Source organism: Etheostoma spectabile, chromosome 12, assembly GCF_008692095.1.
Source record: "Etheostoma spectabile isolate EspeVRDwgs_2016 chromosome 12, UIUC_Espe_1.0, whole genome shotgun sequence".
Taxonomy (NCBI): Eukaryota; Metazoa; Chordata; class Actinopteri; order Perciformes; family Percidae; genus Etheostoma; species Etheostoma spectabile.
The window spans coordinates 21,086,003-21,106,829 of NC_045744.1; the positions used below are offsets into that span (position 1 = coordinate 21,086,003).

A 20,827-nucleotide genomic window follows, 5' to 3' on the forward strand; every position below is an offset into this window, starting at 1 on the left:
TAAATATGACACTTTGAAATAACAGCTGTTAAATGTGGTGCACCTTATTTTTACAAGCCATTTTATCCAAATTTTGGAGGTGCTGGTTCAAAACTATAGTTAATCATTTTGAATTATTCATATGATTTATATGAAAGTGTAACTAGGAGAATATATCGCCTGAAATTGTCCTATAACTCTGTGTCCAGATATCCCTATGAACGTATCGACGGCAGAGTTCGTGGTAACCTGCGGCAGGCAGCCATCGACCGGTTTTCCAGACCTGACTCGGACCGTTTTGTCTTCCTTCTGTGTACGAGAGCTGGGGGACTCGGCATCAACCTGACTGCAGCAGATACCTGCATCATCTTTGACTCTGACTGGAATCCTCAGAATGACCTGCAGGTATCAACCTCACAATACTTTGCCTGGAGGATTTTTTTGTTGTTATGATTCTAGTAGTGCTTTTGTGACCTTTAAATTGGCTACAGCATGGAACTGTTGAGGGCCTACTGTGGAGTCCCGACCTGCTTCTGGGTGGCAAGTTTGGAATTCCCACTGTCTGCTGGATGTTACAACTCTGCCAGCCAAATTTAACTCTGTTTCACTGCTGTAACCCCATATCTCCAGCTGAACTCATGTGGACTGAACACAGTATTAAGTGAAATTCTGAATGTTTTCTCCTCCAGGCCCAGGCCAGGTGTCATCGTATCGGCCAGTCCAAGGCAGTCAAGATCTACCGTCTGATCACAAGGAACAGCTATGAGCGGGAGATGTTCGACAAGGCCAGTCTAAAGCTGGGGCTCGACAAGGCCGTCCTCCAGAGCATGAGTGGACGAGAGAACGCCAACAGCGGGGTGAGACATATCACACACACTCATACATCCAATATCTGCCTGATCCCTTTTGTTCGAGCGCTGCAGGGCAACAAAATCAGCGAGCATACCTTACAGACACAAAATTAATTCATAGTTTAGCTAAAATATTTTTACTGTATTTGTATGCTCACTGATAACTAAATATTTGTCATGGAATGAAATGTTTTTGTTTCTGGTCCAGGTCCAGCAGTTGTCCAAGAAGGAGATCGAGGATCTGCTGAGAAAGGGAGCGTACGGAGCTCTAATGGACGAGGAAGATGAAGGCTCAAAATTCTGTGAAGAAGACATTGACCAGATCCTCCAGAGACGAACACACACCATCACTATAGAGTCTGAGGGAAAGGGCTCTACCTTTGCTAAGGTCAAAACTTAGCCTAAAAACTATTTCCTCCTTTACTCTTATACAGTCTATTCACACTGTATGTCAAGTTTGTAATGCGTGTCAAAATAATAGCGATTACTTGGCTTTGACAAACATGTTTTTCATTTGTCTGCAGGCCAGCTTTGTTGCAGCAGGTAACCGAACAGACATTTCTCTGGAGGATCCAGACTTCTGGCAGAAATGGGCCAAAAAAGCTGAGCTTGACCTGGATGCCATGAATGGACGGGTACGACACACATATTCAAATACGCATGCACGTTCAACTAGACATACCTACTGTAAACACAAGTACCTTCAATGTAAAACCAACAAAGAAAACCGGATGATATAGCTGTAGAGACAGAACAATCACAATGTGCTTCTAAATACTTTGGTGTGTACAAAGTCTTACACAAACATGCACACACTTGGTGTTGTCCCCTTATGGAAATGGCGACTAGCCTCGGTAGTAATTAGTTAGTGCTATCACCACAAGCTAGGAGGAGGGGGGAGAGACAGATCAGGAGGGAAGCAGGGAGGGAGAGAGAGAGAGATTAATATTGACAGTTGGGAATCTCCTCTTTTCCTTAATTACCCATGTTTCCCTGCTCTCGTGTGTGTGTTTGAGCGAGAGAGAGTAAGCTGCTTAGCTCCACTTAACAGAGCGCAGATGCCTGGAGGGTACAGAGATATCACTTAGGCTAGTGCTCACACACACGCACAGAAACACTAGCTCACTCGCATTCTTACACACCCATTGAGTGCGCCGCTAACAGGCATCTTTTTATGTTCTTACATTCCATTCCCCTCTATATTTGGTCACTTTTTTTTATTTGTGTATTTGTCCCTCTCGGTTTCTTCATATCCCTCTCCACTCGCTGCCTCTCTTGTGGAGGGCCCTCCACTGGAACACTTAATCCAGCTTTACGAGTGTGAATACGGGCCGCTCCCTTGGGATTTCTTATTGTGTGATGATAAAATGGAGATGACTGCAGCACTCTGTGATAATTGTGGAGCTAACTACTGCCCTGTTTGTGCATATTAATCTACTTGCACGGGGAAAAAATATAATTAATTGAACAAAAATATAATTCATTAGACAACATAATTAATGGCGGTTTGTTTGAGCTGGGCAGAAATTATCTCGGCATCAAGAATGAAGCACCGGGCAAAATATCCAATTAATCTGATTTTCTACAGAAGATGCTATGTATTCACAGGGTTCACACTAGTCATAGAAGTCAGACTATACAAGCTATGTACAAATGGGCTACTTCACAGGAGTAAAGCAGAAGGCACTTAGCATATTGTTGTTGATGGATTTCAGGCCATCTGTAAAACTAGTTTTTTTCAGTAAATAAAAATAACATTCATACATCTAGGCTATAAAAGTACACAAACTAAACATTTTCATTGCATTTATCTCCAGAACACACTGGTGATTGACACACCGAGGGTGAGGAAGCAAACCCGTCACTTCAGCAGCGTCAAAGAGGATGAGATGCTCGAGTTCTCTGAGCTGGAGAGCGAGGACGACGAACCGAGCAAACCCTCATCCAAACCACGACGGCCCCAAGACAAAACTCAGGGCTACCCCCGATCTGAGTGCTTCCGAGTGGAGAAGAACCTGCTGGTCTACGGGTCAGTCTCATATTTATGTTTCTTATTTAAAAACCAGACTAAGAACAATGTTGACTACTGGCTTATTTACAAAAATGACTTTAATTAAGACATGGAATCCGTCTTATCGAAAGTGTTTTTTAGATTTAGACTTCTATTTATTTCAGAGGGGCCCCAGATGATAAAGTCTCAACAGCAGTGACCTAACAGTCTCCTGTTAGGTTGCTTTTTGGACATATGAAGCCTGTTTCCAATGAGATATAACGTGTTGATTAGTCAGCTTTGGGGGGTGCTTTTTTCGGTGGATTTTATCAACTTCAAACAGAGCCTGGCTAGAGTAGTGTCATATTTAGAACGAATGTGGTACCAATCTTTATCATAAGTGTGTTTTCCAAAATGATGTATTCCTTTAAATATGCACATATGACTCATATATTCATGTGACATGTGTAGATACTTCCCCAGGAGCAGGTATGAATGGTACAAGTATGACATTAAAGGGTTGTGTGGGAACAAACCCTCACTGAAGTTCAATAGAAAAGGAGAATAAAACCTAGTTAGGTTATGGAGCCTGGTGGGTTATGTTCATCACTCAGCTAATGTGTGTTAATGAACACGCTAATGGAGACAGACTTGCACATGGAGTGATTTAGTAAACCCATCCTTGTACTCAATGTCATCTACACACCGCAACTAATCAGAGGGGCCTGTAAACACACTTATACACACAAACGCACCTATATACACCAAGTGTGCTTTTTCTATTTCACACAAAGTGACTTTGGGCAGCATGGCACTTACATCCAAAAACTTGACTATTGTTAAGCATGTCTCTCACACACACACACACACACACACACACACACACACACACACACCACACACACCCCTTCAGTTCACTCAAATTCACTTTTTAGGCACCTGTTTTTTCATATTCCTTCAAATTCCTGATTTAACACATTTATCTTCAGGAAATGTCTTTTATTTGCGCCATATAATTGCATTTGAGATGTAAAGAAAAGTATTTAATTTAAGTTTCATGTGCATTGTCAAAATAAGATTTTAACTTGGACTAGTGCTAGTATACCATAAAAGCCTTCAAAGTCACAGATACAAGTACACCATACTGCACACACAAAGACAAATTGGCACACTTAATCACAGACACGGATTATTGGGTGAGCTTGTCAATTCACATGGTTGATTTGGTGTGTGCAAGAAAGAACAGTGGTGCTAGTGAGATGTCAGCGTTGTTACTGTTACAGTCTAGTCTCGTGGCCCGAGGCTGTAGGACATAAAACCACACTGTCTGACTGGGCCTGTCCTCTCCACTCTGTGCTTTGTTGTCTTTTCCCATCATTCATCTCTCTCTCACTCGCCCTCGTCTACCATTTTACCCTGTCTAAAAATCATTAAGTAAGACTGGTTCACATGGTTCAGTGAAGATTTGGAAGCAGCAGTGGAATTTGTTTTTAGCTGAAACAAGACAGCCTTCAGGATCGCTTGCTCTATGAAGTAGGGGGGGGGGGTGTTGGGCTGTTGGGCTGTTATCCATGAACGCACACACAGAGGGAGGCCTGACAGTTAACTGGTAAAATGCATACGCAAAAAAATAACATAAATGTACCACTATACAAAATGACCATTTAGAAATGACAATGTAAGACTTTGAGTGTTGTGCATTATAGTGATGTGCTTCCATTGCAAATGTCTCTTATATCTGTTGATATAGTGTATGGTACAGTGCTGACAGTCCCAAAGCCAGTTATCTACTATATCATCAATGCAGTGGTGTTTATTTATTGTTGGTTTAAAAATGTTTTTTTCTTTTGTAGAGGAAATTTAATATATTTTCTAAATTTGCTTCCTTTTTTTTTCTAGAATGACAATGATATGTACTGGCAAACAAATGTGTATTAAATATTCTATTTAATAGGCTGGGTATATCCATTTTTTCTTTGTCTATTTTTAGTTGGGGTAGGTGGAGTGACATCCTTGCTCATGGTCGCTTTAAGCGCCCCCTGAAGGAGGCAGATGTGGAAAAAATCTGCAGAGCCCTTTTGGCCTACTGCCTGCTGCATTATCGGGGAGATGAGAATATCAAGAGCTTCATCTGGGATCTGATCACCCCAAGTGAGGACGGGACTACCAAGACGCTGACCAACCACTCTGGTAACACTAACACACACTCGCACATCAAAGAATCTAAGAATGACGCAGTTTAGGAGAATCTGAAATCACTTATAATGTTACTCTCAATTTAAAAGTGATATCTTGCCTAAAATGTTTCTCTTGAAGCGCTGATGGTTGAGAAAGTATGCAGTAGTGTTGGGTGGTAATTGGAATAATACCAGGGTATTTGGGCACGAGTGAGTTGGTCACTTAAAAGAAATCTGTACTGCAATCAAAATCCTCACACGAGAGTCCTGTTGTTTGAGCAGATTAGAGTGCCTGCCTTGTGCTCTTTCATTAGTCAGACCCCCCTATCATTTCATAACTTGCAATTCTTGATATTTTTGACTTTCTGATACCAGATTTTTGGTGTAACTCAGCAATAGTTAAAAAATTATTAGAACCTTGTCGAAGTAAGATATTTGCAGGAAACAAGATTCAAATCAGACTAGACATTAAATGCCATATTAAAATAACACATTTTGGGTACCTCATACTGAGGCCTTATCCCAGCCAGTGCCACATCATTTAGATAACTAAACCCAGCAGTATTAAGGATTTTTCTTATTCTGCTGGCCATTTTTGGAACATGTTCTGGAAATGTTTGAATAAGGTTAAAAGGTTGTCATTTGCGGAGGCCCATGAACATTGTCTTAACACCCTTTCTTTCTGTCCCTCTCTCTCTCTAGGTCTCTCTACTCCAGTCCCTCGGGGCAGGAAGGGCAAGAAGGGGAAGCCCACAGCCCCGCCTCCGCAGACTCCCCGAGCTGATTGGCTTGCCAGCTGCAATCCTGACCACTTACTGCAAGAGGATAGCTACAAGAGACACCTGAAACATCACTGTAACAAGTAAGGCCTTCTCATTTTCACACATGTACAGAGACTCACCTAAAACACCATGGTAGCTAGTGTCCAACATATTGCTTTTGGTTTTGTAGGGGCCATCAACAGTTTAGGAAAGGAGCATTGGTGAAAGAGTTCATATAGTGGAAATGTTCATAAATTCCAAACTAATGTTGATGGAGCTGTTGCTTTAAAACCAGAACACGGAAACAAGTGGCAGGTGTAATAGTTTTTTTTTTTTTTTTTTTTCCTCCACAACCATACACAGCACAACTTAAACAGACGCAGGCCCCCTGTCTTCTTTCCCACACACACACGCACGCACACGCACAGGCACACACGCTTGTTTGCTCTGTGGTCAGTTCTCTCTCCTGTTGTCAAGGAGATATGCTTCAATTTCAAGATTTTTTTTTCTTCTTGAGGGGGGAAGTTTGTGTGTGTGTCTGGCTGGCTTTGTGCCAGGCCAGGTGCTAGGCAGGCAGACCTGTTGGAAGTGGGTGAAAGACGTACACACACACATACACACACTTGGGGGTGATTATGTGGTGCCATCTGCTAGGCTGGAGCACAGCGTTGTGTGGCTAATCAGGCCTGGCACATTGATGGATGAGCTCCCACAGCCTGCCAACAAACACACACGCTGCAACTTGTGATGCTATTGATGCACAAACACACACACACACACTGCAGAATGAGTTGCAAGTGACTTTATACCCTCCCCCCCCGTCTTCGATTCCTCTCCAAACTTTATTCCTTCCCTTCCAGTGCCGCTCTGTTCTTTCCATTCTTTTTCTCTCTACTCCTCCCTCTGATTCCCCCCCCCCCCCCCACCCCCACCCTGAACCCCTGCCTCTCCTCCCCTGTCTTCTGTTCCAACCGCTGTTATTGGCATTAAATCCTGGTGACAAATCTGGTGACAAATGTTTACAGTAAAACAGATCTCCCAGATAGCAGCATTTCCAATGTCAGAAGATCAAATCTGACTTGCATTCATGAGCAATGACTGAGTATAATTCATTTACTTGGGGACGATGCTGGAGGAGTAGGGTTGGTTACTGTTTTTTTTATTTTTTTATATATATATATATTTTTTTTTGAACTATTTTACAGAAATGTTTTTTAAATATATATATATATATTATATATATATATATAATATATATATATATATATATATATATACACACCACACACACACACACACACCACACACACCACACACACACACACACACACACACACACACACACACATATATATATTTCTGTAAAAAAAGTTCCAAACCTATTTGTCCTCCAAGGTACCGAAATTTGGCACCGTTTGATTTAACGTGAATTGGTCCTCGGTAGTAACAACGTAGTGCAGTCGGTACCCAAAAAAGTACAGATTTCGGTCCCCGACCCTATGAAAGACTAACTCTAAGAACATCTGTAATTGACAAATTAATTGCATTAGATGATTAGTTCTCAAAATTCATTCAATTCAGGAAATTTTTATTTGATCACTAAAGGTGATGTTGGGTGACGTTACTTCTTGTTGATGTTCGAAGTATTTTCAAACAAAACGAGACTAGCTTGCCGCTTGCTCATCCCGTTCCCTCCCCCTCCCTTCTGTGCTTCCGCGCCCTAACGCCCCCCCACCCCCAAATCCTTATTGTTGGTTATTGGCTGGAACGATTGGAAGACTGTTTGTGAATGCTTCATGGTGCAGGTGGGCACAGTTTGTTTTTGTTGCTGTTTGTAGACCCTGGGCTGTCTACAGAGACCGTGTTTTTTTTTTTAATTTTTTTTTTATACAAGTTCTGGCGATAGACAGCTCGTGGATAGCGAGATGTTTGCTGTATGTAACAGAAAATGTTGGAACCTAAAACACTGTTTACATTGCTTAGAGCCCCTTTAAGAAAATGTATGAGGTTTATTCAGTGCTAAATAATTGTTAGTCGCAGCCCGGCTAATCTGTGTTGAACTAAACAAGACAACTCTACTAAAAAGACAATTTTCCCAACTTGACTTTGTTCTGCAGGGTGTTGCTGAGGGTGAGGATGCTGTATTATCTGCGACAGGAAGTCATAGGCGACCAGGCTGAACGTACTCTGGAAGGAGCTGACGCCAGGTTAGTAAACACTTCTTTTAGTGTCTTTTCTTTAACCACTTCTTTCCGTGCGTAAAGAGGGCTGATTACAACATAAAAGGCAACTTTATTTTTCCTTTTCTCTCTTCACATTACTTTACTCACATTACTTAGTTGTCTTTGTAAGTGAGCCTTTTGCTGCTCAAGTCAACTATTCAGTTCCAATTCTGTTTACAACACACTAATCATAGTCCCACTTTCTCTCACAGACGTCTGGCGATCTTTAAAATAAGATCTTACATTTTGTTTGTAATCTGTTGTATTAACCCTGTCGGCCCGCGTTTGTCGTATATGATGAAAAACGGCATCTCCAATTCATATTTTAGTCATAAGAGCTAGAGTCTTTTCCAGCTAAAAGCTAACACCCTAGCTGTCACGGTGGTGTCTTTGTGGCCCCTACAGGAGGAGTTATAACCAGCCTGGAACTTATGCTTTTTTTGGGGTCTTTGAGCAATAAATCCAAAATCTTACATCAAAGATCAATCCACTTTATGTCCATAATTTATGAATATTCGGCCGCTGAAAGCTATGACGCTTTGGGAGACGCTTGTTTTTGTCTTGTAAACCAATGGAAGGCAAGTCCGTCACACATTAGGCCCATATAAGGCCGGCAGTGCGTCATTCGAGGTGCAACAAAGATTGCTCATTGGGAGGGGAGATCACTCAAAGTCAAAATAGTAAGATGTGACTAAAGATCTTCTAAACCGTTCTACAGAGAAGAATAGCATTACTGTTTTAAGTCTTGGCATAAGTTTGGACCTTGTTTGAAGAAATGAGAATTGAGATTCCATATCTATTTTATTTGTCTTTATGGTCCCACAACATTTTTTTTAAATTCATGTGACCTCACTGCAGCACAAGACTAATAGCCCAGTTTGTCCTGAAAGAAATTATGTTTATAGATTGACTGTGGACAAGAGGGTTGATGTGTTAAGACCTTTTATAGAAAATAAAACCAGATGGACCACGAGTTGTCAAAAATACCTGAGGGTGCAGAGTGTTAACATCACTGATTTAAACAAGCATGGACAGTAAACAAAACTAGTGTTCTGTTTCTGTGTTTTCAACCCAGAATGGTTGCCTCTGGCTTTGCAAGTCTTTCCAACATTTTGAGAATTTGTAACTTGTCCAGACCTCCTTAAGGGCCCATAAATTTGGCAACCTAATATCAATTCTGAACCCCCAAATGAACAAATCGTCCAGCAGAGGATTTTTCCTTGAATACAACATACATAATGTTAACAGTCAATTTGAAGGCTTTCATGTATTGGGTGCATAATGAAAGTGAGTTGAGAGATGGATATTTATATGAATGTGTGATGAATTATTACTAAAGTGTATTTCCATCTGTTCTAGTGGCCTCTTTGGCAGGGTTCTTTTCATTCTGACAGAAACAAGTTTGTTTTTTTTATCAGGGGAAAATAAGCTTTCTATTTCAGTTTTGACCCATTTTAGCGTTGTTTTTTTCACATTGACGAGCTATTGTCATTTGGCACGAGGCCTTACAGTGCAAGGTTGTGGATGTGAAGGTTTGCTAAACAGTTTTCTTCATCTCACCCTGACAACTCCTAAACTGCTTCCCCTATCTTTTTCTGTCACACCACACATTTCTTGCCATCTGTCCATCTCTCCCTTCTCTCTGCAGTCCACTTTAGTCTCTCATCATCTCCCATCCCCCTCTCATCACCCTTTCACCCAGATGTGATGCATTTATAATGTGGAGCACGTGCACTTGCGTTGATCTCTCCCACTCCCTCCCCTCTCTTTCCCATCCTCCCTCTCAATGGCGTGTGCGCGTGTGTGTGTGTCATACGGGGTGCCATCGTGCCAACATATGCCAGGGGGATTTAGCATGCCAGTCTTGGCGCATATGTGTGTGTTGCCAAGGCCAGGCATGCTGCTGTTTGCAGAGATAAGGGACTGTTTCCCTGGTTTCTCCTCTCCTCCTGTCACCTTCCTGTCTTTCTGCTTCTATTGTGTATTGTACCCTTTCTCTCCATAACTAGCTGGAAACACCATTTTCTACCTTCTTCTTTCCATAATGGAGGATTATTTTTTTCCTTTTTTGTGCCACAACATAGAATGTAGCTTGCTCATTATAACTATTGTCAGTTTGTCATTTACATGCATGAAGAATTCTGATCTTGACCAAATGGTTAGTTGGACTTTTTGTAATGTTAAAAGATGGGTCAAACAACACGCACGGACATTTGGCGTTCTGTTTTTCTGTACCGGTCAGCTGTCATTCTCCAGCATCCGGAAGAATTGCATTCCTCGGTACTATAGGTAACTAATACCGTCACGTTATGCGAATTTTTGGGCCGAAGTACCGGTTCTCGTAACATCCCTCGTAACATACACATTATTTTTTCCATCTCCATCAACTGTATTGCTGATAAGTGCTTTGGACAAAAATGGATTAATCACAGAAATAGCAATGTGATGTTTTAGTTTAAAGGAAACTTCAAAATGTGAAGTAGTACTTCACATATGGCACTGGGTGCCATAGAAAAGAATTATTAAAATAAAAACATTGGCTTCTAAAGAAGGGATTTGAACTGCGATTTGCTAATTCTCTCAAAGTCAGGGTTAAGCCACTAACCAGCTGTACAGGTAGGTATCATTGGGTTTGTTTCTTCATCTTATCATTATTCTCATCAGTTCTGTTTTATTACTAAAGATTTTTATTTTTTAATTATTAAAGAAAAATTTCAGAACAATTATAATTTTTGTTACACTTTACTTGTAGGTGTTTACATACGAGTGACATGACACTGTCATGAATGTGTCATACACATTATAAACATGTCATAAACGTTTATGGCACAACACTTCTAACAGTTAAGTTTAGATTATTCCTTTTCCTGTAGTTTTTGTAATTTAGTGCTCTGGGAAGGCAACATTTTGAAGTTTATTCATAACATAGAGACACTTTGGGGATCTAGCCCAACTGAAACTAATTCAACATTCACAACCAGTTTAATTTACCAGTGATTTTATCTTCATTTCTGCCACAGTGAGCTGGACATCTGGATTCCCCAGCCGTTCCATGCTGAAGTCCCAGCTGACTGGTGGGACAGCGAGGCAGACAAATCCCTGCTCATCGGTGTCTTCAAACACGGTAAGAAGCGCACACACTCCAGCAAGCTCATACACCTATTGTACATTTAGGTCCACATCTTGCAACATGGCAGCCTATAGTGCATATATGCGGTGAATACAAAATGAACATCACACACCCACAGATAACATGTCAGCACCTTCTGACACACTCACAGACACACGCAGGCATTCACATACACATCATTCAAACTGGGTGAGGGCACACAAACAAATATCCCACCCACTTCTGCTGCCACCAGTTGATTGCTGTTGCTATGGTGATAGCGGTACGCAGCTGGCAGGCTCAGTGTGCTATCGCGAGTGTGATTGATGGCTGGTTTCACCATGAGCGTGTGCGTGTTTCTGCTTTGTAGTTTGTTACAGGTGTTAAACAAATGATTACAAAGCTAATTTCAGGGTTAAAATAACGTGTTTTTTCTTACCGTTAACCCGGTTATTTAGATAATTTGGAAAGTTGCCCTAATTTCCAAATTACCCACCTTTCGGTGGTAACTAAATGTAACTCCCAGTGGCAGACTGATGAGACAGAGTATAGTGTCTGTGCGCAGCGGATGAAGACCCTCATTCATATTAATTTGACATAATCGTCATAAGTTTCCATCATTGCCACCCTCTATGATTCAATTAGGACACACATACACATACAGGAATACAAAAGGGCTCACCCATAGTTAATCATAATCCTCATTCACTAGGGAGGCCCTGGGGGGGTGCGGGGGCTAACGCACACAACCACACACAACCACACACAACCACACACAGTCTGCTTTGTATGCAATAACACGCACGCAAAACAATGCATCTCACGCACACACCGAAAAGTGATGGCCTGTAAAGGCCCCGATGATTAACGTTTGGCTGTGGGCACAGAGCTGCGTGTGTGACGGAGATGATTAGGTACAATGCGTCATGTCTTACTAGAGATGAAAGGTAAATGGAGAGACGGTGTGGTCCTGTTATGGTGGCCTTCCTTGCTCCACTTCTTCCTCCTGTGCACAATCATTTTTCCCTTCTCTACTTTTTCCCCTTTTTTCACCTCTATATTTCCCCTCATCCCCACCCTCTCCTTCACTGTGTCTCAGTAGGATCTGCACATTCTAATCTGTTCTGCTTGAATGCCCCTAACGGACAAACACACACACACACACACACACACACACACACACACACACCACTTTCTCACACCCACTAGCTCACTTTCACAGACGCCATGACATGTGCACTTTTTCCTCTTCATTTTCTCTCCCTCTTTATCTTTCATTCTCTCTCTCTTTCTCTCTGACACAAATGAGCACCTGCAGGCTCACTTGGATAAGCACGCGCGCGCACACACTCACTAAAGGCGGGTGTACGTACACACGCACGCACGCACGCACACACACACACACACCACACACACACACACACCACACACACAGGCTGTCTGTCTTGTCAGCAGCTGGCTCCTGGGGTCTGCCCTTCTGCTGCTGTTTTTGTCTACTCCATTTAATATGGGATGCTGTGTGTGCGTGCATGTGTTTAAAAAAAAGAAAAAAAAAAAAAAAAGTGTGTTAGGATTATTTGGCATCATGTCTGTCTGAAAGTGAGCTAGAAAGGTGTGCGTGTGCGCGCTCTGCATCTTCAGACATGGTTTCCAAGCTTCTGTATTTTTTATCTTTTTCTCTTCAGGCTATGAGAAGTACAACTCAATGCGAGCTGACCCCGCCCTGTGTTTCTTGGAGAGGGTCGGCATGCCGGACGCCAAGGCTATCGCTGCTGAGCAGAGGGGCTCCGACATGATGGCAGATGGCGTTGAGGGGTAAGAGAGCAGGCACCACCCACCAAAAAGCAGCTTCTCCGCTACCCCTTCCCTCAAGTTTTTTCCATCGCTCTGATTTATCACATTTTATTACCTTTTTCCAGTCTTTTCCCCCTTTTCATCTTCTCAACAATTAACTTTAAATAGTGCTCAGAATGCTCAAAATCTGAAAAATGAATGCTTTTGATTTAAATCTTGTATCCATAGATGTGACTGGAAGCAGGTGTAGGCCCACATGTTTTTGTATCTGATGTTTTACTCTGGAAAAATTAAAATTAGTTTTTTTGTTTTTTAATGTTACCTTTCTGCTTTGTTGTCATTTCTTCAAGTATTAAAAGTGAAAATGATCATGTTTAAAATCATGAACTCCTTGCATGTTTTCCCAACCTCTACAGTGAGGATGAGGATCCAGAGTACAAGCCACTGCGGATGCCTTTTAAAGATGAAATGGACGACTTCACCAACTCACCACTGGATGACACTGTGGAAGGTGAAGCCGAAGGTAAACTTTGAATTCAGCCAGAAAGAGTCAATTAATATAATATTTGAATAAAAAAGTAGTAAATTAAGATAACACTACTGACTGTTCTTGTAGGCCTTAGTTTAGTAGTTCCTGCTAAAACCGCTTTGTTAGTTACCAGGGGGGAGGAAGAAAGACGGCTCTTGGATGCATCATGGATTCTGTCTTGAAAAATGATGGCTCAATACAGAACAGTCATTCGGAAATTTGTACCTCTTACACTAAGAATTATGGCCAATGAGCCAGCATTGAATGTTTCAATTCTTTTTTAAATGTGAGTAAATGTAAATGCATTACTAATGCAAGTTGTCTAACTAAACTAAAAGATAATGAAAGTAAATTAATCTTTCTATTTTAATTATGTCTTATTAAACATATGCTATGTTTGAAAGTGCTCATATTCAGCTTTTTGGCTTTTTCCCTTTGCTTGATTGTGTTATCGTTTTTTTGTGCACGTTATAGGTTTACAAAGTTAAAAAGCCCAAATTCCACCCCAAAGGGACTTACCATCTCCAACAAAAAACACTGTTCACAAACTGCTCCAAACAGCTCTATTGTAGTCCAGCCTTTACTTCCATGACGAACTTGCGCCACCTTGTAACACACATTGTAATGCTCAACCAGCTGCTAGCGTGGCACGTCCTCATACTCTGCAACTGACAAGCTAGCAGTACTTTCTGCGCATGTGCGACTCCCTGCAAAGATGGAACAGAAGTGAGATGTCTAACTCTGTAGCTTAAAGGAGAATTCCGGTCGATTCCACCACGTAGCTCTGTTTGTAAATTTGGAGTGAGAAAAACAAACAATTGGTGCTGCCTACACTGAGTTATTGGAATTGACTGGAATTCTCCTTTTAAACAGAGCTCAACACACAGGGTGAAAAGAGGAGCTGCAGCAATGTGCAATACAACAAAAATATGGTGTTTTCTGAAAATTAAACCACATAAACCTATTCTGTTACAACCTATAAATGCAATTATGAACCTGAAAATGAGCATAATATGAGCACTTTAAAAGTAGTGAGTGAATTAATTAATGTATCAATAATGGTCACACAGTGAGGGGGGGAAAAAAGAATTATTATATATATATCATATATATATATATATATAATATATATATATAAATAAATAAATAAATAAATAAATAAATAAAGAATGTTGATGCATCAAGATGCATTGATAATGGTTTCATCATGCCATTGTAGCCCTTGGAATCGAATTGTGAGCTGCCTAGAGATTCCCACTCCTATTGGTTACTGCCACAGGCTTTTAAGTCATAACTCTAATTAAACTACTACAGGCTGTGTCACATGAGCACAGGGACATGTTTGAGAACAAATGAAAAAAAGATGAACAGGCTCCTTATAGCATATTTCTCCTCTTTGTTCCTCCCTGTCCTCTCCTCATGTAGCTAAATCAGGTGAAAACGGTCAAAGTGTTTTGGGCGGAGCTTCGGGCTCCAACGAGCGACTCTATTGGCCAGCAGCCTCAGCTCTGACTGCCCGTCTGCGTCGCCTCATCACGGCCTACCAGCGCTCCAACCGCAGGGAGCAGCTCCGCCAGGAGGCCCTCAACCGGCCTGATGGTCGCAGACGACGACGCAGGGAGTTCCTGCCTGCCATCGGGATGGTTTCCGATACACAAGGAGCAACTTACATCCAAGATGGAGCGGGGGTCTTCTTGACAGAAGGAAGCCCGTATCTGGCTAAAGGAAGTGCTTACTTTGCCAAAGGTGGGCAGTTCCTGCCAGAGGCGTCACCAGTGATGACCGCCAGCTCCCTGATGACTGATGGAGCCATGTACTACAAGGAGAGAAGACAAAGGTATTGTTGCATATGATGTCTCATAATTACGTACAATTATCCTACGTACATTATATGTATACACGAGATTGTTATTAAATAATTGCCCTACGGCATTGCATCTTGCAAATCAGTATTCAAGTACGCCAAATAATTCAAATCAAATCACTATGTTACTTGTTGTAGTTGAACCTTTGCTCACACATTCTTTCTTTGTCAGATGGACTCGTCGTGAGGAGGCTGATTTCTACCGTGTAGTATCCACCTTCGGAGTCGTCTTTGATACCCAGCGTCAGAAATTTGATTGGGCACAGTTCAGGGCCTTTGCTCGACTGGACAAGAAAACAGATGAGAGCTTGGAGAAATATTACTATTCATTCATTGCCATGTGTAAACGGGTCTGCAGAATGCAGGTCAAGACTGATACAGGTAAGAGGAAAATTAATTTCTTACGGTTATTGCAAGGCACAAAGCGATATTTTGATTGTTGCAGTTGCTCAGTCACTAAAATAACAACAATGTGGTCAAATAAAGTTTGTTTGCGTGTTTTTGAAAAAAATTGTGATAGATTTAGTTAATTTTCTTATTGAAGACTGTCTCTTTTACCTCGTTAGAACTCCCAGACCCAACGCTGATCATCGACCCCATCACAGAGGAGCGTGCCTCTCGCACCCTGTACCGCATCGAGCTGCTACGTCGCATCCGTGAGCAAGTTCTCCCCCACCCGCAGCTCTCTGAACGCCTCAAACTTTGCCAGCCCTCCCCAGACCTCCCAGAGTGGTGGGAGTGTGGCCGCCACGACCGGGACCTCATCTTGGGGGCCTCTAAGCATGGTGTAAGCAGGACAGATTATCACATCTTAAACGACCCTACTTTGGCCTTTTTGGACGCCCACCAGCGATTTACAAGCCAGCGAGGGCCTGGTGTCAGCATGGGAGTCCAGGGAGAGGTCACCAAAGCAGGGATGGGAGCAACAGAAAGCATCCCTGCACCCCTCTTCACCTCTGCAGAGCTGGCAAGCGCTGCGGCTTCGGCCAAAATTGCCGTTGATGCAGCTAAAGAGGAGGGAGAAGGGAAGGAGGTGAAGACGGAGGTGAAAATGGAAAAAGGAGATGCCAATGACATTCCATGTACCAAGACTGAAACTCCTGATGAAGAGAAGGAACATGAGGGAGAGGTCAGAGAAGGGAAAGAGGAAATTGCTGCTTCACCGAGAAGCGAGGTGAAGAAAGAAGAAGAAGAAGAAGAAGAGGCCCAGCCAAAAGTAGAGAAAGAGGAGCAGGAAAAGCAGAAAGAAGAGCAGAGTGGAGAAGGTGACAAGACTTCCACGTCAGCAGATGACCAAGACAAAGACTTAAAAGAAGAGAAGAGTTTGACTCCTGTTGACTCTCTCAGGGACCAGATGGAGATGACCACTGAGCTCACAGAACATCCCGACTCCTCTCCTAAAGCACAACTGGGCCACAAGACTTCAGAGCAGGGAGACAGAGAGGAGAGGGAGAACCCAGAGTCTCCTAAATCTCCAAGGTCAGCTGACACAGAGAAAAGCCCAGAGGAGGAAGAGGAAGAGAGGATGGATGAAGATGACAAATCAGAGAAATCCTCTCAGGCTGAAGGTAAGGAGAAAGTTTATTGCTTTGTCATTAGTATGGAATTAGTCATTAGTCATTGGTCTCTGTGGGCACTGTGTTCACACTTTTGTTTTGAATTTAGTTTACCAGGGAGATGATGATGTGAAGTTCTTAATGTAGCGTTTACACAACATGAATGTCTCAAATGTCTTACGTTAACTGTACTTTTATTATTATCCTTTTTGTTAACCAGTTTATTTTCCCTGGTTGTCGGCCCCCATCATTGCTGACACCACACTCAGTCACAGGCCTATTCTTGGTATTTCCCCTCATGACTTGGAAGTGTTTTAATAAGTTCCAGGGGCGAGAGAATAAAATGGATTTAGATCCCTTGATAACGATTTGGAAACCCTTTTTAATTAAGAGTGGCAACGTGACTTTGCCTCTCTCCACACAGCGAGTGCTGCGTCAGAGCAGAAGAACTTTGATGAGGAGAGTATCGCATCTCTGAGCACGTCTGCTCAAAACGAAACCAGAGATGGGTTCTGCCCTGACGACCTGCCGGAAACCTCTGCACTGCAGGCCTTACAGGACCGCGCTTTTGCCTTCTCATTCTGGCCTAAGGTGGGTTACAAACAGAAGCCGGACAAATAAAGGCCAGTCGCTAATAAACCCAAGAAATAATCGCCCAATTGTCATTCGCTCAATTCACTTCTACACTACTGTTTTCCAGTCGTTCCTGCAAATGTTTAACATTGCCCTTTGAACCTTTTTAGGCTTAATATATGGAGCATCTGTGCAGGACATGTTGAGTTTCATTGACAGGAAAAGCGATTTTTGAATATAAAACAATGTTTGTTAAAGAAACTCAAAGCAGTAGTGACATGACTCAATTGTTGTACTGATGGTGTTAGTGCTAGAAATGTATTCATCAATATGGGTGTTTTTGGTCAAATATAATCAAATAGAAGGCATGTCTCTAATATAAGCCTATAACTTTCAAATACTGTAGTGGGAACCCTTTGAGAAATAGTTCATCGTTACCTCTCTCCAATCTCTCCACCCTTCAGGATCGAGTGATGATCAACAGGATGGATAACATCTGCGAGGCTGTCCTGAAGGGCAAGTGGCCTGTCAACAGACGCCACATCTTTGACTTCCCTAGTAACCTGTTACCAGGCCATGGCTCCACAGTAACCCCAGCGGCCGTAGCCACGGTGACCGAGACCCCGCTGCAGAGGCGGAGCCTAGCTGAGCTGACAATGGCCGGCATCCATACACCTTACAGTGGGAGCGAGGATAAAACACTATCACCACAGGTTCATGTGAGTATTTGTGTGCGCATACACACACACACACACACACACACACACACACACACCACACACAAATTAGAATGGTACTTTTAGCACTCTTCTTTTGTAAGTAATGATACTGCTAACGTCATTAGTATTTAATGTTGCTGAAGTACCAGTCACAACAATATGACAAGCTCCTAGGTAAGATGCTGTTATGCAGACACAGGTGTGACTGTTACCCTTATGTTGCAGGAGGACGCTCTGAGCCTGACAGTGCCTCGACAGAGGAGGAGGAGGAGGAGGAAGATTGAGATTGAGGCAGAGAGGGCCGCCAAGAGACGTAACCTAATGGAGATGGTGGCTCAGCTGAGAGAGAGCCACTCTGCTGCCGAGTCCCAGAACCAGGCTATAGACCTCACCAAGGTGCTCACATAAACTCACACTAACACACTTAGACCATTAAGTTACTTAGTATGGTCCTCCAAGAAACTGGTATTGTAATTTTTACATTGAAACAAAGTCAAGTCAATTAACTTTTTTTTTTTTTTTGTATAGGGTATGCACCATCACCACAAGGCCTCTCCCTCATTGGCTGGCTTCCCCAGTGCCCTGGTGACAAGCCCCTCCCTCAAAGCCCAAATGGAGTTGCTTCAGCAAGCCCCGCCCTCTGGACACAGAGCCAATGGTGCACTGGAGGCTGACCTGCCCATCATGAGGAGGAGGCGGGGCCGCAGGAAAAATGTGGAAGGCCTGGAGCTGTTGTTCATGGGCAACAAGAGAGCAGGAGCGGTATGAGTGTGTTTTAATAGGCAGTAAAGTTGTCAACATTTTACCAACACAAAACAAGATATTATGAGAATACAATTAATGGTGTGACGCCAGCGAGCTAGTTCAGGCAGGCAACTCGAGCTGCACCGCTGTATACACACGTGACACGCTTCGCGCTCCCCATCAATTTGGCGGTCTATTTAAGCTGCTTATCAAGGATGCTGCTGCCCTCCCCCCATATTGCTGACTGCACTGTAAGCTCCACCCAGCATCCACCTGCAGGCTCCTTTATTACTCCCCATATCTTATGTAAACCCAATCTGTGGGGAGGGGTGAGGTCGGAGTCTGGCCGCCAAACACAATATTCTGCTGTTATAATAAGCATTTCAATCGTAAGGTTTTTTGACTGAAAAGCATCTTTCCTTCTCCTCCATTCTCTGTGTCCCTGTTGGTAATTCAGGATGATGGTGATGGGACAAAGGTTTCAGGTGTGGAGGGGGTTCAGGATGCTGCCCGTGCCCACAGACCCCTCACCGTGCCAGAGCAGAGCCCCAGTGCCAGATCTCTTGCCTCTGGTAGTCTGGAGGAGGAAGAGGCAGCAGTTTCCAACAAAGAATTAGGAGAGTGGCTGAGGCAGCACCCAACATACACCATGGACATGACTGGATTCACACCAGTACGTCTTCCTCTTTTTAAAAATGATTTAATGTAATAGATTTTTTTTGTGCTCTTCACCTGTAGTCCTTTTGTTAGTGTGACTCTAATCAGGAATATGTCTCAATGATTTGTTTCTGCTGTTTATTCCTGCCTTCTATTCTCTAAGCCACAAATTATTCACACCTACCTCTCTGTTTTTTGTCTTCCTGTCAACAGAAGAGCGAGGATTTACTGCTGTCTCAGTTTTCTAAGCCCAAGCAGAAGCGCCATCGCTGTCGAAACCCCAACAAGATAGACATCAACACCCTGACTGGGGACGAGAGAGTGCCTGTGGTGAACAGACGCAACGGACGCAAGGTAAGCTGGCACACATCAAGAGTCTCCACTCTAAACATTTAAAAAAAAAAGAGGCTAGAATTAAAGTGTTTTTTCAGTTACAAGGTTGTTGTTGTTGTTGTTGTTGTTTAGCCTAAACGTCACATCGCTGTATTGTACATCTTCATATAGTTTATTTTCTACCAGAAATATTTTGCCCTTTTCAGGGTGTACTCGGCTAAAAAAAATATTTCAAAAGGGTTACATTATTAAAAAACGTTTGAGAACCACTGGTCTACATATTGAATACTACTTATTTTCCAAGATAAACTCATTTCATCTTTCTGTTCCACAGATGGGCGGGGCCATGGCTCCACCAATGAAGGAGCTTCCCAGATGGTTACTGGAGAACCCAGAGTATTCTATCGCCCCCGATTGGACGGACATCGTGAAGCAGTCGGTTAGTAAACAACTAGCCGATTGATTTCACTGTATACAAAATGTTTCTTCAGTAATGGTGGTTATATATGAAAATGGTTACGTTATTGTTTCCTTTAAAGCCCCTCTGGGCCCTACCTTCTCGAATTACCAGCTTGCAACTTTTACTTTGTTTTCTAACCTAAAATCGTCCTCATACAGGGTTTCCTTCCAGAAGCCATGTTTGACCGCCTTCTGACCGGCCCTGTAGTTAGAGAGGAGGGCGTCCGTCGTCGGGGGCGACGACCTAAATCTGAGATTGCCAAGGCGGCTGCAGCCGCCCAGGCAGCAGCAGCAGCTCAGGCTGCCCAGGCATCGCTGGCCTCTGCTGTTTCATCTGCAGGTACACACTACTGCTAAAGCAACCAGTTCATCACACTCATAATCCACATGTATGTTAAGTAAAAAGACAGAATATTTTTTACCTTTTGTCTTGCAGAAGCTCTATCGTCAATCTTTTTTTTTAAAACACATTATGTGTAAGAGATGGGATTTTATAAATGTTGGTGTTTG

The 20,827-nt window shown here is 42.7% G+C and overlaps 1 protein-coding gene across 1 annotated transcript in view; it reads left to right on the forward strand.

The window, feature by feature from the left end:
* The window catches only part of chd7 (chromodomain helicase DNA binding protein 7), a 78,101-nt gene that overhangs the window by 53,841 nt on the left and 3,433 nt on the right, over positions 1 to 20,827 (forward strand). Inside the window, 22 exon segments of the mRNA XM_032531392.1 lie at positions 189 to 384; positions 669 to 836; positions 1,039 to 1,218; positions 1,355 to 1,465; positions 2,648 to 2,859; positions 4,811 to 5,010; positions 5,700 to 5,859; positions 7,876 to 7,965; positions 11,001 to 11,104; positions 12,775 to 12,904; positions 13,300 to 13,406; positions 14,838 to 15,249; positions 15,449 to 15,657; positions 15,843 to 16,844; positions 17,257 to 17,423; positions 17,870 to 18,124; positions 18,350 to 18,520; positions 18,653 to 18,886; positions 19,326 to 19,541; positions 19,739 to 19,879; positions 20,193 to 20,297; positions 20,477 to 20,657. Of these exon segments, the coding sequence (XP_032387283.1) occupies positions 189 to 384; positions 669 to 836; positions 1,039 to 1,218; positions 1,355 to 1,465; positions 2,648 to 2,859; positions 4,811 to 5,010; positions 5,700 to 5,859; positions 7,876 to 7,965; positions 11,001 to 11,104; positions 12,775 to 12,904; positions 13,300 to 13,406; positions 14,838 to 15,249; positions 15,449 to 15,657; positions 15,843 to 16,844; positions 17,257 to 17,423; positions 17,870 to 18,124; positions 18,350 to 18,520; positions 18,653 to 18,886; positions 19,326 to 19,541; positions 19,739 to 19,879; positions 20,193 to 20,297; positions 20,477 to 20,657 (4,751 nt within the window).